This window comes from Cebus imitator, unplaced genomic scaffold (assembly GCF_001604975.1).
Source record: "Cebus imitator isolate Cc_AM_T3 unplaced genomic scaffold, Cebus_imitator-1.0 Scaffold41, whole genome shotgun sequence".
Taxonomy (NCBI): Eukaryota; Metazoa; Chordata; class Mammalia; order Primates; family Cebidae; genus Cebus; species Cebus imitator.
Window position 1 is genome coordinate 8,323,142 of NW_016107356.1, and position 13,873 is coordinate 8,337,014.

The window sequence follows — 13,873 nt, forward strand, 5'->3', positions numbered from 1 at the left end:
TACATGCAAATGGGGAAGACAAATTAGAAAAACTAAGAGCTGCTGCTGAGAATCAATCTATAAACGTCTGTTAAATGAAAACAATTTTTTGAGTCAATCTTAATTAAGTCGCTCTCTCTTGCTTTCCTCCAGATCTTCTTAAAATTCTATATCAAAGGCATGGAGATTTGGAGACATTTTGCATTCCCTTCTTGCCTAGATTTGCAGATCTCTGTGGTTACATAAGAACTAGGGGGAAGCAAAGCACGCAGTTTTAGCCATTTGCTAAGATATAGGCTTTACATAGCACCTAACTGAGGGGTGCTATGAAGTAGTTGTATTGTCTCACTATGCCTATCTGTGCTGATAAGCACTAAGCCATGAGCTCCAACAGAGGAATAGTTTAAGATTCCAAGAAACCCCTGAAGAGCAGCAACTTCAAAGTAGAAGCAAAGGCTGCATTTGCAGGTTTAACTCTCTAATCTCCTTTGATAACACCCCAGATACATATCACAATATATGGGTTGTCATGGGGATGGAAGAGGAAAGGATAGGGTTGTAGAACATCATCCTTGGGATAGAACTGAGCTTTCGCATGACCTGCTCCCGAGAGGGCAGGCAGAGTGGTGCACTGTGGAGTTAATAGGGGCTTGCAAGATTCTGTGAATCAGGTCTGTCTCTGTTTTTGCTACTTTTTCCCCTGAGACCTCAAAGGCCTATGGCTCCAAAAGAAGTGGATTCAGGAAAAAAGACGAGTGTTTGCTGACAAGGTACAGAAAGGGATTCTGGTCGTAGGAACTGCAACAACATGAGAAACACATGAAACATCATGAAATAATGATCATAAACCCACAGCATGCAAAATGACATGCCTGTGGGTTGATACCTTACGAGAGTAGACAAGACACTGTCTCAACGCTAATTCAACAAAGGGGTCATGAAAGAAGGAACATCTTGAATCAGGAAAATGTCACATGTGGTCCCCTGTGAGGTGCAGGGAGTGAAATGACACAGTAGAGGTGAGACTGACCTGACAGGGAAGTAGTCAGGGGGCTCTGGCATAAATGACCCATTTGGGAAGGTGGGCCATGAACAGAAGAAAAGGCAGATTGGGGTAGTAACCCAGGGATAGGTGACTCACAGTGGGAAGGAAAGGAGAGGAGGGCGGTGAGGAAGCGCTGGGAAGGAGGACAGGCAGGATGACACATATGTGTAGAAGGAGTCTCTGCAGAAAGGGGGTGGAATGCTGTCTAATTCAACCAGCAAACCTTGAACAAACACCACTGTCTCTTCTATCAGGGACTTTATAATGAAACAGCCACCATGCAGAGGAGAGACATTCTGGTCTAAGTAGAGTTGTTACCCAGGAGCCTGGCTTGCCTCACGGTCAGCACAATAATGCTGACCAGAGTTTGGTTCCCTTGGATGTGGGATTAGACAAAGGGTGTGGAAATCAAGATCACAACACAGCAAACCAAGAGTGGAGGAGACAGGAATTTGGATCTGTATCCCCAAGGACCTTCAAAGAAACAGTCAACAATCACCTTTCTGAAAGCAGTCAGATACCCACTGACCACAGGGATATCGTCAGATTCCCAGGGACCTCCCTCTGTGAGTTGTGTGGCTCTGAAAGTTAGTGATGCAAAGACTCTTCCCCTCAGCCATCACAACATTCATTCTCCAGTTGCAGGTGCACAGCTTTTACCTCCACAGGACCAGTCCTTTAAAGTTAATTGGTTAGCAATGGGTGACCCAAGGTATAGAACTAGTTCTTATCTCCAAGGTCAAGTCCCTGAATAGAGCCTACAGTAAATAGTCATCTGGCTTGTTCACTCTGCTTTAAATCTTTACAGGTCAGATACCAATGTTTGTCTCACTTCTCTTCATCACAGTAGCAGTAGTCAAAACAGGCTATTTCAGGTACAAACTGAGTCTCAAAAATGTACTTGACTAGTAGTGGAGATGTGGAAGCATGCTCTCACCCAGGTCATGCTCAAATCATGGGGCCATAGCACCATCAGAGAAGCACATGCCAGGTGTCTGAGTTTGCCGCCCCTGCCTTCCCTAGGCTGGGCAGAGAGGGAGTCCCAACCAACACCCTCACAGCCATCCTCTTCTCCATCCACCTGGATGGACCACTCCTTCCAATTCCACTATATCCTAAAATGTGAAAGCAAAGCAGCTCCAGGACCCACTGTCTTATCCAGGTAGCATCCATCAGTAAGCTGGCTTGTCTGATGGACAGGCTGTGCCAATGGATTTGGCCAGTGTTGTGAGCTTTTAACACAATTTCTAACACCAGCTCACCACCTTGGCTTTGTAACTCAGTCAGAGGCACGTATGAGATGGCTTAACATAAACAAATACAAAATTAAAAAGCAAAAACATTTTAAAACCCCAGCCAAATGTTTTGGAGATAGTTTTTATTTCTTTAAGTATAGATGGAAATATTTTTTAAATGCTCACAGAATTAATTCCTACAGCTTGAGTCAAATGTGAATTTCTATTTTCCATTTGCAATACATGTGGTGAATTTCTTTAGGACCAGTCTAGTAGACTCTAGGCACTGGGTCTCGCCCATGTTTCAATGGCCTGTGAGATCTCTTACATGACAGAGGTGACTCACTAACTCTTAGCACCTCTTAGCTAAGCTTTTCTGTCCTGCTTTCCAGGAGCAAGAGAGAAAACTTTTTCTCTGAGGTTAGAGAAGAGAAAATTGCCATCCTGAAATCACTAGGCAGTAATAGGGCAATGTCAGGATTTGAACAGGCTGAGAAGCTTCCTCATTCATTCTTTAGCTCACTAGGTCCCCAGTATTTCTCATCAGAATGAGAGAGTAGTCACCGAGCCTAGATCTTGAACCAGTTCAAACTGAGACTTGCATGTCCTGGATATGTGATAGACGTGGTAGAGAAGTAGCCTGAGTTTAACATGAATTCTGGAAGCATGTATGAATATGGAGAAACCATCTCACCACCCTGAACATGATGTCATCAGCTATGAGGCTGGCACAGTGATACCTAGCTCACAAGGCTACTGTCAGTCCCAGGGAGGGGACAGATGCTTAAGGCATGCAATACCCTTTTGTGAAATGCCCTCTCTCCCTGGTCATTATTCACCTGGCAAACAGCTAATTCCCCTCTGCCATGTGACCATTCCTCTGGAAAGCATCTTTATGCCTTTCATTGGGGATTGAGTTCCTCCCTGCTCCTGCTCCTGCCGCCTCCATTGCTAGAAGGGGTGCCTCTACCATAAAATCTATCACATGAGGGAAAACATTTATGTGTACATGTCTCTCTCTCTGGTTCTAGGTCACTCTACTGAAACATCTAGAACTTGAGGCAAAACATTTCGGCTTGTTCACCGCCATACCCTCTGTGGCTAGCACAGAGGAAGCCCTCAGCAAATGAACAAGTCAAGCTGAATGAAGAAGGGAACTTTCTGAAGACAGGAAGCTTACTGAAGCCTGGTTCATCTCTATATTCCCAGAATCTAACATCACGCTTGGCACTGATGGGTACTTGACAGATGTTTATTTTTGCATGATTGGCATGTAAATTAATTACTTAATTATATCATCTGGAAGACAGGCAGTAAGACTCAGATGTAAACAATATCGATTGCATGCTTCTGCCCTGCAAGACTTCTTCTGCCATACAGAGAATTGGTCCCTGTGAATCTGGGAAGTGTCCTTGTTTTGTGCTCTTCCCCCAAGGAGGGATGGATCCTTCCATTAGTTCAAAAGTGGACATATTCCTAACTGCCAGGCATCCAGGGTGCCTTCTTTGCCCATCTGTCTTTCTGAAGAGCTAGTTAAAGGGCTAATCTGCTCTGAATTCCTTTAGTATGGTCTTTGAATGAAATTGTTTGAGTGGATTTAGTCTCCAAATCAACAGAGGCAGAATAAGACTGTCTGCGACTGGCTTCAGATCCGGGATCAGCTCTCTGTGTGTCGCGTGACTTAGGGCACGGATCTCAGCAGGACATCTGGGATGTCTCTCAATGAAGAGATCACACAGGGGTGTTTTCGTACCTGGCCTAGTTGTAATTCTTTGCGTAGCTTCAGGATATACTGAAGTATTTGGAAAAATAAAAGCTGCACCCCCTGCAGACAAAAGGAAAGACAAACATGTGAAGGTCTTTTGTTGTGGCTGTCAATCTCAACATCAGCGCCAAATCTACTTTGCCCTGTGACAACAAAAGGAAGAGCCCTCCTCAAAGCTGCCTTAACAGAGCTCCGGAGAAGTGGACAGGTACACACGTCAGATTCTCAAGATGGATGTGAACTTGGAGCCTTGGCACACACCTGTGCCCCATTTGCTATGAAGTGTTTTGTGTTCTGATTTTATGATTTCTTGATGAAACCCCATCTGCCCCCCAAACCCCACTTCCCGCTGGGCAATCTCATTTTATTAAAAAAATTATATGATGCATGTTTGATTTTTCAAATTGTATAAAAAACCATCATATATTTTACAGAGCTCCTGGAAAGTAGTACCAAGAAATTCTAAGTATTTAATCTAAGAGTATATGGATTTTATTAATAATTAATCAATACACATCTGTATTCAAATGCGTTTTCCCTTTCTCTCGTTTGACCAACACTCATGTTGTTAGCTGAGAAAATTCCCTTTCATAATTCAGTCCATTTGGAACTTGCTGTCCTGATGATTGGTTGCTTCTGTGTTTAACAATAGCAAAATTAAATAACTTTTTTGAAACTTTCACTCCATGGCTAAAGAATTCCTAAATAAATATGAACTTATCAGAAAATGTGCAAGCTCAAAGGTGTTTCCTAAGAAGCGGAAGTAACTTCCTCTGAGTTATCTACTATTTCTGGCACAAGGTCATTAATAGGCTCATGTGTGCAACCAAAATGATTGAAAAAGTGTACTACCAACTTAAAACAGGTTTTTTAAAGCTTCAGATTAAAAAGACAATGCTTTGAATATAGAAGACCATGATAAATGGGCAATTTCACTGTAATACTCAAACTAGGACGCATTCGCTTTTTCTATTTTAAAATAAAATGGTAAATATTGGGAAAACGTATTTCCATGTGAGGGCTGACCATGAGTTAACTGGCTGACTTGAAAGGGGCTATCTAAGACTTCCTGGCACTTCCTATCTCCATCCCTAGCCTGGGTGGTCGTGGAGGGTCCCTGCAGCTAACAGAGTGGGGTGAGCAGCTGGTGGCTATGCTTCCGGAACTCTCTCCATCAGGAAGGAGCAGATGGATGTGAACCAGGACCACCTTCATCCACAGAAAACCCAGCCTCTACTGTGAGCGGGAGGTGAGGGAGGAAGGTTAGCCAGGATGAGGTAAGGTGTTAAACCCTATTTAGGCTCAGGCAAAATGAATACAGAAATAAGTCAAATGCAGGGTCAATGGTTAGAGATAGAAAGCAGGCATTTGGTTAGTGACTAATTTCACATTCTCCAAAATTATAGCAGAGTTTCCCTCTGAACAAAAGCTCTCACAATGTTACAGAAATTCCCTCCTTCTGCCTTTTGTAAACATACAAATTCTGTAGGAAAACAAATCAAATAGCCTAAAAGCTTATTGGAAAGGAAAAATAAAACTCAAACTTATCCTAGCAAATATTTCTTTAAGAATAAAAATGAAAAGAAATTAAAGGAGGCTGCTAAGGGCCCTTTTATATCAAACATGCTTTTATTGTCTACAGAGTCAGCACAGCGAATATATCGGGATTAACAGAAGAAGATTGTACTCTGGCAAATGTGAGCTAAAGTTATGGCTGAAGGCAAATTCTACACGTCTCTTGGTTAAAAAGAACCCTTTGATAATCAAAGGGCAGGTGCACAGGAAGTGCTCAGAAAACCAAAGAGCTTCGCCTTCCTTCAGGCTGTGGAAACTCCTAAGTATTGGAAAGTATCCTGAATCATCTACCTGTGTTCTGTCTTCCTGACACACACTGATTGGTTTCCCACGAAAGCATGCAACCTGTACGCAAGACCCTACGCTCTTGCTAGGAGGCAGGGGTGGGGCCAGTATTACCTGTGTTTCTAGCATGCATTAACCGTGGAGAGTTTTGTAAGGCTTTATCAACATCATCTGAAGTCAAATGTGGAAGAGGAGCTACAAAACAAAACAAAAAGCGACATCAAAATGAAAAAAAAGGGAGAGAATCACCTTTCTTATAAAAAAAAAAAAAAAAAGGAAAGAAAGAGAACCACTCCCCCCTCCCACCCTAACATCATGGGCAGCTTATAACTATTTCCATCAACCTCCTACTTGTTAGCATGTTAAAACCTACATGGGGGCCCATCTTTAATTCAGGGAAGAAGTGGTTGGGAGGCCAGGCAAAGCAATGGAGGAGAATTTACTCCACCTCACTGTCTGTCACACTACTTCCGTCTAAGCATGCTGGACATTGTAGAAATTAAAGCATGCAGCAAACGTTCTGGACTCATGCCAACATGCCATCACATTCTGTCAGGTTAAGCCCAATCACATGATACGAAGTGAAAACTTCCCTTGTTCTGTGTTCAGGTTAGAATACAAAGTGGGGCTTGGTGTAGCTTTAAGGAGAATAAACCCCCTGATTCCTACTAAAAAGGAGGCTTTCCTTAATGTTTCTATTTCAAGTTGGCTTATCATGGAGACTAACTCATGTGTGACCAGTTACTGCTTCCTTTCCTTTTGACATTCCATCTTCTTGGTGGCAAAACCCTGGAGGAGGGAGCTGAGTGCCGAGGTGACTTTTTGGCTTCTCCCGAGAGAGCCGACTACTTCTCACCAGCTGATGTGGCCAGGGTGTTGTCCCGCTAAGTCATTGCATACCAAGCCTGTGGTTCTCTCAGATCCCCAATGGGAACTGGAGGAGGGAAGGAAGATGCTGTCGACACACCTGTTTGAACCCTCTGAGGCTCAGGTCATAAGACCCATAGCCACAGCCATCTATCCTTGGAGGAAGGGGGCAGCTTACTCTCTCTGAGGTAGTGGAGGTGTGAGAGAAGGATGTCGGCGTTGTAGCTGGGGGTGAGCCTCTGGAAGTCGTCCTTGGTCATCTTGCACAGTTCCTTCCCGTCGATGTTCTGGAATAACAAGATGTTGACATCTGGGAGGCCATATTCCTTCACCGCCCACTCCAGCCACTGCCGCACATGGTCTGTACTCCACAGCGTAGGATCTGAAAGGGGTGGAAACAAATTCAGTCAATTCCTGAAGCCAGGCGTCTGCATCTGGGGCAGATCCCCATCCAGGAGGGATTTCCCACCGGCTGCCTTCCGCAAGCGCAGCCTCCAGCCAGCCTCCCTGGCTACCCAGGAGAGCATCTCGGGGGGAAAGACAAATGCTGCCTCACATCCATAGGTCATTGTCTTTTGAGTGAATAGTTCTGGAATCTTGGGATTATTCACATCACCCACCCTCTCTGTTGCTCAGACAATCTCAAATTTCCTGTAGGCATGAGATTTTTAAAATTCTTTTTCCTCACGCACGTCCATTTTTATGTATTCATTTGAAAAAGAATAAGAAGAGTAAACTTCCTTTCCTTAAAAAACTACTGATATATTTATATGGAAATAAGAGTTAGCAACACGTCAGGAAGGTGCTAATTACAGACCACAACAACAGCAAAAATAATAACAGTATGTATGCAAAATACTGAAAAATACTGACCACAGAATTGGAAATGAAATATAGATACACTAAGACTCTAGCCCCTCCTGTGAGCCAGCCTTCCTCATAGAGAGCTGTCAGTTCCAGACTTTTCCTACAGGGTGTTTGGTTTTGCAATTAACCAGCACCTGCAGGAGTGGGGTTGGTGAGTGGTTTTTGCACTCCACAGCTGGCCACCGAGCACAAATACCCCACAGGATGCAGGCCACGTCGTCACACCCCACTGCCACCTACGGGACAGGGAGGGCAGGGCCCTGGGGAGAAGGAGCAGGTGATCTCCAACAGAAACGCCAGCGGGGACATCCGTGGTAAACACCCTCAGTGGTAGGGTCTTCCGAATGTGTGCTAAATGGGGCAGCTGCTCCCTTGGGTCCTGCACCCTGAGACACCTGGCCAGAGAGCTGGAGCCCTGAGTTTTAATACCACCATTTCTTCACTTTCTGGACCTTGCTGTGGGCAGCTGCTTCTCCTTCCTCTGTCTGTCCCATCCGTAAACTAACAGCACTGACCTCAGTTCCCTGGACAAGCCCTTGGGGGTCAGGCATGCCAGGATGTTCCAATCCTCTTGAATGAAAGTCAGCTGTGGGAGTCACTTTTTAGCTAACATTTTCAGATCCTTGTTTGGTCCCACTAATATTTTAGGCTACTCAAGAATGGAGCATGCAGTATGCTGTTGAAATACATTGTTAGGTTTACAGAGATAAACCACAATAATTGTGAGAAATAGCCAGCCAGTCATACACCCAGAGTTCTCTTACTCTCCCTCCTTCCCCCACTCCTTCCTTCTTTTCTCTCCCCCTTTCTTCCTTCCAGCTTCACAGAAGAAAGAAATTATTCCAGGTCCAGTACAATCTACCCATCCCCATTCCATTCTCCTACTGCAAATACTGATCCTGAGGTTAGCAGTTAGTGGTTATAAGTAACCACTATCCTGAAGTTAGTACATATTTTAATATTTTTACAATTTAAACTACATATATTGTTTTGTGTTTTTAAAGTGAACATAAATGATATCTGATTTACTATCAGCACTCAATGTTATAATTTCAAGACGCAGCCAAGTTAATTCACAAAGATATACTCAATTATTAAGGAGCTCTTGGGCCTCCCCCAGTCCCAATTTATTTACTGAACGTCCCCTGTCCATCTCCCTGCATACGCATGAAGGAGTTCTCATTGGTCCACAGCCTGGGGTCCTTGTTGGAATCACTTGCGGAGACTGAAAAACTAGTGATGCCTGGTCTCCCCAGGGAGAGTCTGTTTGAATTAGGCTGGAGAGCAGTTGGGCATCACAATTGATAGGAGCTCCCTCAGGTGACTATATAACACGCAGCCAAGGTTCACACCATCTGCTCTGGGCCTCACGACTCCAAGGGTGGTCCTCCAATCCGGCAGCAGCAGCATCACCTGGGAGCTGATTAGAAATGCTGACTCTCAGGCCCCACCCAGACCTGTGGAACCAGCATCCACATTTTCGCATGAAACTTGGGAACACACTGACCTAGGCTGAGTACCCAGATGTGGGATTTCTGAGTTACAGGGCACATCCATCTTCAACGTGACCAGCTAGCATTAGATGTCTACCAATGTTAAAACACCCACATTCTCACTTAAAAATCAGCGCACAGAAACTGAAAACTAAAGAGAACTCTGGTTTTGCTGCAGAGAGAATATCAACAAAAACTCCAACGGCGGCAATGACAGAAAAGTGTACATATTTCTTTGCCATCCAAACACTTGAAAACATGTAGTTAGTCTGTGAAAACTGTAGATATGGAAAGTTAATGTCACGCAGCTAATTGAAGTTCAGATGACTCTTTGTCATTGGGTAAGAATTTGGCTTTCAGGGATAAAATGTTTCTTTTTTTATGACATGTCAGAATTCCTCTTTCTACAAAAATGGATCACACTGAAGTCTTAGGACAAGTTCTTTTTACCTTCGCTTCTGTGCAGAGGATGGTTTGCTCAGCCCTTGCAGAGAGAAGGCCCGCCTTCCACCATCTTACCCAAGTCATTCCCTGTAAGTTCCATCCTTTGATGTTAGCCAAAACCACCTTTTTGTTTTCTTTTAACAACATGGGAGGGCTTTTTTTTTTTTTTTAATGTAACAACTGTACTTCCTAGAAATAATTCCATTCTGGGAATAGACTTTCTTCTCTTAATGGTGGAACCGGATATTCTCAAAATGATACATAAACAATTTGTCTGAAAGCCACCAGGTTCATTTTAAAATGGGGAAAGGAGAAGTCTAATCTCACTGAGATCCCTTGATGTGCCCCTTAATTAGTTTCACTCATCAAGCCAAGGGCTATCATGGCCCAATCAATCAGCTTTCCTTTAAGGGAATCAGGTGCAAAACCCCATAAACCAAGTCCTCAACCTGTATTGTACTTATCTCTACAAATCTCACTCTGAGTCAATACAAGACTCTTCTGGAGTTCTGCTGATAGAGTATAAATGTCCACAACCTTTGTGATGAACAACACAACAGTACATCTCAAATGTCTTCAAATGGGTGCAGATTCCCTGGCTTAAAAATTCCATTTCTAGAAATTTATCCTAAGGAAATAATGCAGGATGTGCGCAATGATTTATTGTCAAGGATGTTCTTTGTAGTGTTGTTTATAATAGCAAAACATTGGAAACACCCTAAATGTCCAGCAAAAGAAAACTCGCTTTGTAATATATTCAGGAATGTTCCTGTGATATTAAGAGACTGAAAATTAGGCTGTTGAAATATATTTATGGATATAAGAAAGTGTTCAAAGTATATTAAATTTTAAAATTTCAAAATAGTATTGCAATATCATTGTATTTTGCAAAGATATATAAATATCTGCAGAGAAAGAAATTCAGAGGGAGATACAGCAAAATGTGAATTGTTGTCTCTGAGGGAAAGGAGATGGGAAATTTTAGATTTTTCATTTTCACTACACTATATCTTCTCATTTTTCTATAATAAATATGGAATCCTTGGGTTAACATTACAGTATTTATAAAAAATGTATTCTCTGTTTTTAAATCAAAACATGGTCTCAAAAAAGACCATAAGACTAAATATATATACATATATATACTTAACATATATTTTATATATACTATATATATACCACAGATATATATGTGAAAGTATTAATACTTTCTAAAATACTTTATAAAAAGTATTTTTAAAAGTATAAAAAATAAAAAATAAACAAAAATAAAAGTTAATAAAAATGAAACTATTTATAAAAAGCATTTTATAAAAAGTATAAAAAGTCTACTAAAATATTTTATAAAAATATTTTTATAAAATATATAATATATATAAAATATATACTCATATATACTATATATATATATATATATACACACACTACTTACATATTATACATGTGAAAGTATTTTTATAAAATTTCTTTCAAGGGTATAAAGCATTAGTTTCAGTTTTTTTTACATTTCGTTAATACGGATTGCTTTATTTGAAAAGGGAAAAATTACATGAAATCAGAACACTCCCATATCCTTTTAGGATTTGATCTCCACAGCTCTGCCCTAGAAGTTTATAAGCAAACAATAGTAAAAACAAAAAATAGCCACTTGGTAGCAGAAATGAGGGCATTCCTTTTCTCCTGTGCACCGGCACCACTGTCCTGGACCCATGCTGGAGGTGCTGCAATACTGGACAGTTTGCAGGGGAAAAGCCCAGATTCCTCAGCATGAAGCACACAGACCTCTGTTCCATGGGTCCCACTGTCTTCATGGGTGTCATTCCCAACCATTCCTCCTACACCCTACATTTCCTGAGCCAACGCCCCTGTGCCTGTGCCACATGCCACCCACAGCATGAAGGACTAGTGCCTTCTTGTGCCCTCACCTACACTCACCACCTCCTTTGGGCATCTGTCCTCGATCCTCTCACGGAGGAAACACTTAACGAATTTCTGGACAGAGAAGTGATAACAAGACTGAAGACCTAGTCTCGCCCACACTGAACTCCGCCTCCACTACCTTGGCCAGGCATGGATGCTGCAGCTATCGATGATGGTTTTTAGAGTTCAGGTCAGTGCACTGGGTCCAGGCTGCCATGTTTTGGCCCTAACTCACCTTTTAAATCCATGGAGAGCCCCAGTAGTCTCTCTACTCTCCTCCATGGCCCATGATATCTCAGCAAAGCTTAATGGCTTCTGTCACACTAGGAATCATAGAAAGGGGCTCGAGAGGTCCTATGAGATTCAGCAGGCCTGTCTTTCCTTGTCCCCAACCACATATGTGCAGGAGGAAGGCGGGGGGGGGGACTACAGCTTGAGCCCCAGCAGAGGCATCGCCTTTGCCTATGTTTAGGTGCAGCCTTCTGCCCTGGGTAGGAACACCTGTTGCCTCCAGGTAGCAGCGTGATCGGAACCTGTCATTTAATTTTACAACTGGACTTCGTTTTTCTCTTCTATAAAATAATGTGAAGAATTTCAGGTCTGAGAAATGACTCAAATAGGATAAGAACTAAGATAGATTTAATGCAAGTAAAAGTCATTAAGCATTATGCATATAGTCATATGCACCAGTACTACAGAGATTCCAAAGTAGCCAAGAACAAGAGGGACACTAAGGATCCACTGAGAGAGACGGCTATGACCACAGCCACAAAGTAGAATTAAGACTCCGTGATCCGAGCAGGAAGCGGAAGTGCAGAGAGGCAGCACCAACCAGGAAAAACAGGAAAGGCTTACCAGGAGAATGAGCTTGGATTAACAACCAGGATTTTTGACATTAGTAGAGAGAAGCTATTTTGTTCAGGGGAACGACTTAGCCCAGCCTCATCCTACATGGGCATGAAATATATGACATATTTAAGGAAAAGAGAGAAATTTGGTGTGGTGCAGTGGGGGATTTCAGAGAGAGCACAGCAACATATGAAGACGGGGATGAAAGTTGGGCTCAGATCAATAAGACCCTTGAGTATCTTGCTAACAAGGTTGGATTTTCATATCTAGAGATTTCAGAGTAACTGAAAATTTCTGATAAATTTTTAAAAATCTTAAATAATACCAATCACAGAAAACTTGGTGATGAAAATAAAAAGCTTTATTGGGAACCCAAATACCCACATTTAGATCCTTATTCAACCATTTATTAGAGGTAAACGTCAACCTCTCTGGAATTTGTTTTATATTTTTCTGTGGGTAATTAAATGAAATGTTAGGGAAATAGAAAATAAATGAGATAATGGATGTGAAAGCACTTTGCCAACAATAACATATTGCAGAAAAAGAATGCATCCACACACTGGATTCTGCATTGCAAACTGCTAAAACGGAAAGAGAACAAAATCTATTATCACAGGGGCAGCTTCTTCCTTAAGACACAAAAGTCCAATTTATCATTTTATTTTAAGAAACTTTTGGAGGTGCTTCTGTCAGATGAATCCTAAGCCACTGAAGATAAGTTGTTCGTTTGCAGCCTTTCATTCCAATTGTTTTGAAAACATCTCTATCATCATTCTACATTTCATGGACACCAAAATGGTAAACAGTCACAGCTCAGGCTGAACGGAAGAAGCCATCACTCTCTGATGCCTCTTATTTGTATCTTCAGTTACATGGTTATTATGAAATCTACTTCAGTAATTTGGAATTTAAAAAATAAATAAAAGCAAACTGTTACAGAGTTCTGGAGTTGTACTATTAATGTACTCTATGTGGCGTGGGAGTTGGGGGATAAGCAGTGGGTGGGAGGAAGGCTGACATTTAAAAAAAATATTTTCATGAAACAGGATTCTGACCTAGTAGAGTTTCACTGTTGCCAGGAAAATACTGAGTAGATATTTAAATCAGGCAAAGGGGTACTGCATTGCCAAAGACATACTGTGCCTTTGTGAAACAAAATGCCTCACACAGGCAGACATCCTATTTCAGAGACCCCTTTAGAGAAATGAATAGAAGATTAAATAAAAACCAAATTGGTGATAATATAAGTCCTGCATGTCATTATTATTGAATAATATCAATGTAAAATATTAGCTTCCCAATAGAAAAAAATTACTCTGGGTTATGAAAAAAACATCAAAAAAATAAAAATAAAAAATAAAATGTACCTCTAAGCCATATCACAAGCCTAGTGAGGTCTTTGTTTATAAAACCAGGTCCCCTGGAACCAACCCAAATGCCCATCGACGACAGACTGGATAGGGAAAATGTGGCACATATACACCATGGAATATTATGCAGCCATCAAAAACAATGAGTTTGGGTCCTTTGTGGGGACATGGATGAA

General features: G+C 41.9%; 1 protein-coding gene across 5 annotated transcripts in view; it reads right to left on the reverse strand.

Moving 5' to 3' along the window:
* ERG (ETS transcription factor ERG) overlaps positions 1–13,873 on the reverse strand; it is a 280,293-nt gene that overhangs the window by 14,527 nt on the left and 251,893 nt on the right. For 2 of the 5 annotated variants that reach the window (XM_017526254.2, XM_017526257.2), the window contains 3 exons: positions 6,930–7,133; positions 5,999–6,079; positions 4,013–4,084 (listed from right to left, as the gene is read on the reverse strand). In XM_017526254.2, the coding sequence (XP_017381743.1) occupies positions 4,013–4,084; positions 5,999–6,079; positions 6,930–7,133 (357 nt within the window). The remainder of the gene's footprint in view (positions 1–4,012; positions 4,085–5,998; positions 6,080–6,929; positions 7,134–13,873) is intronic. The other 3 variants (XM_017526258.2, XM_037737671.1, XM_037737672.1) reach the window with 2 other exon arrangements.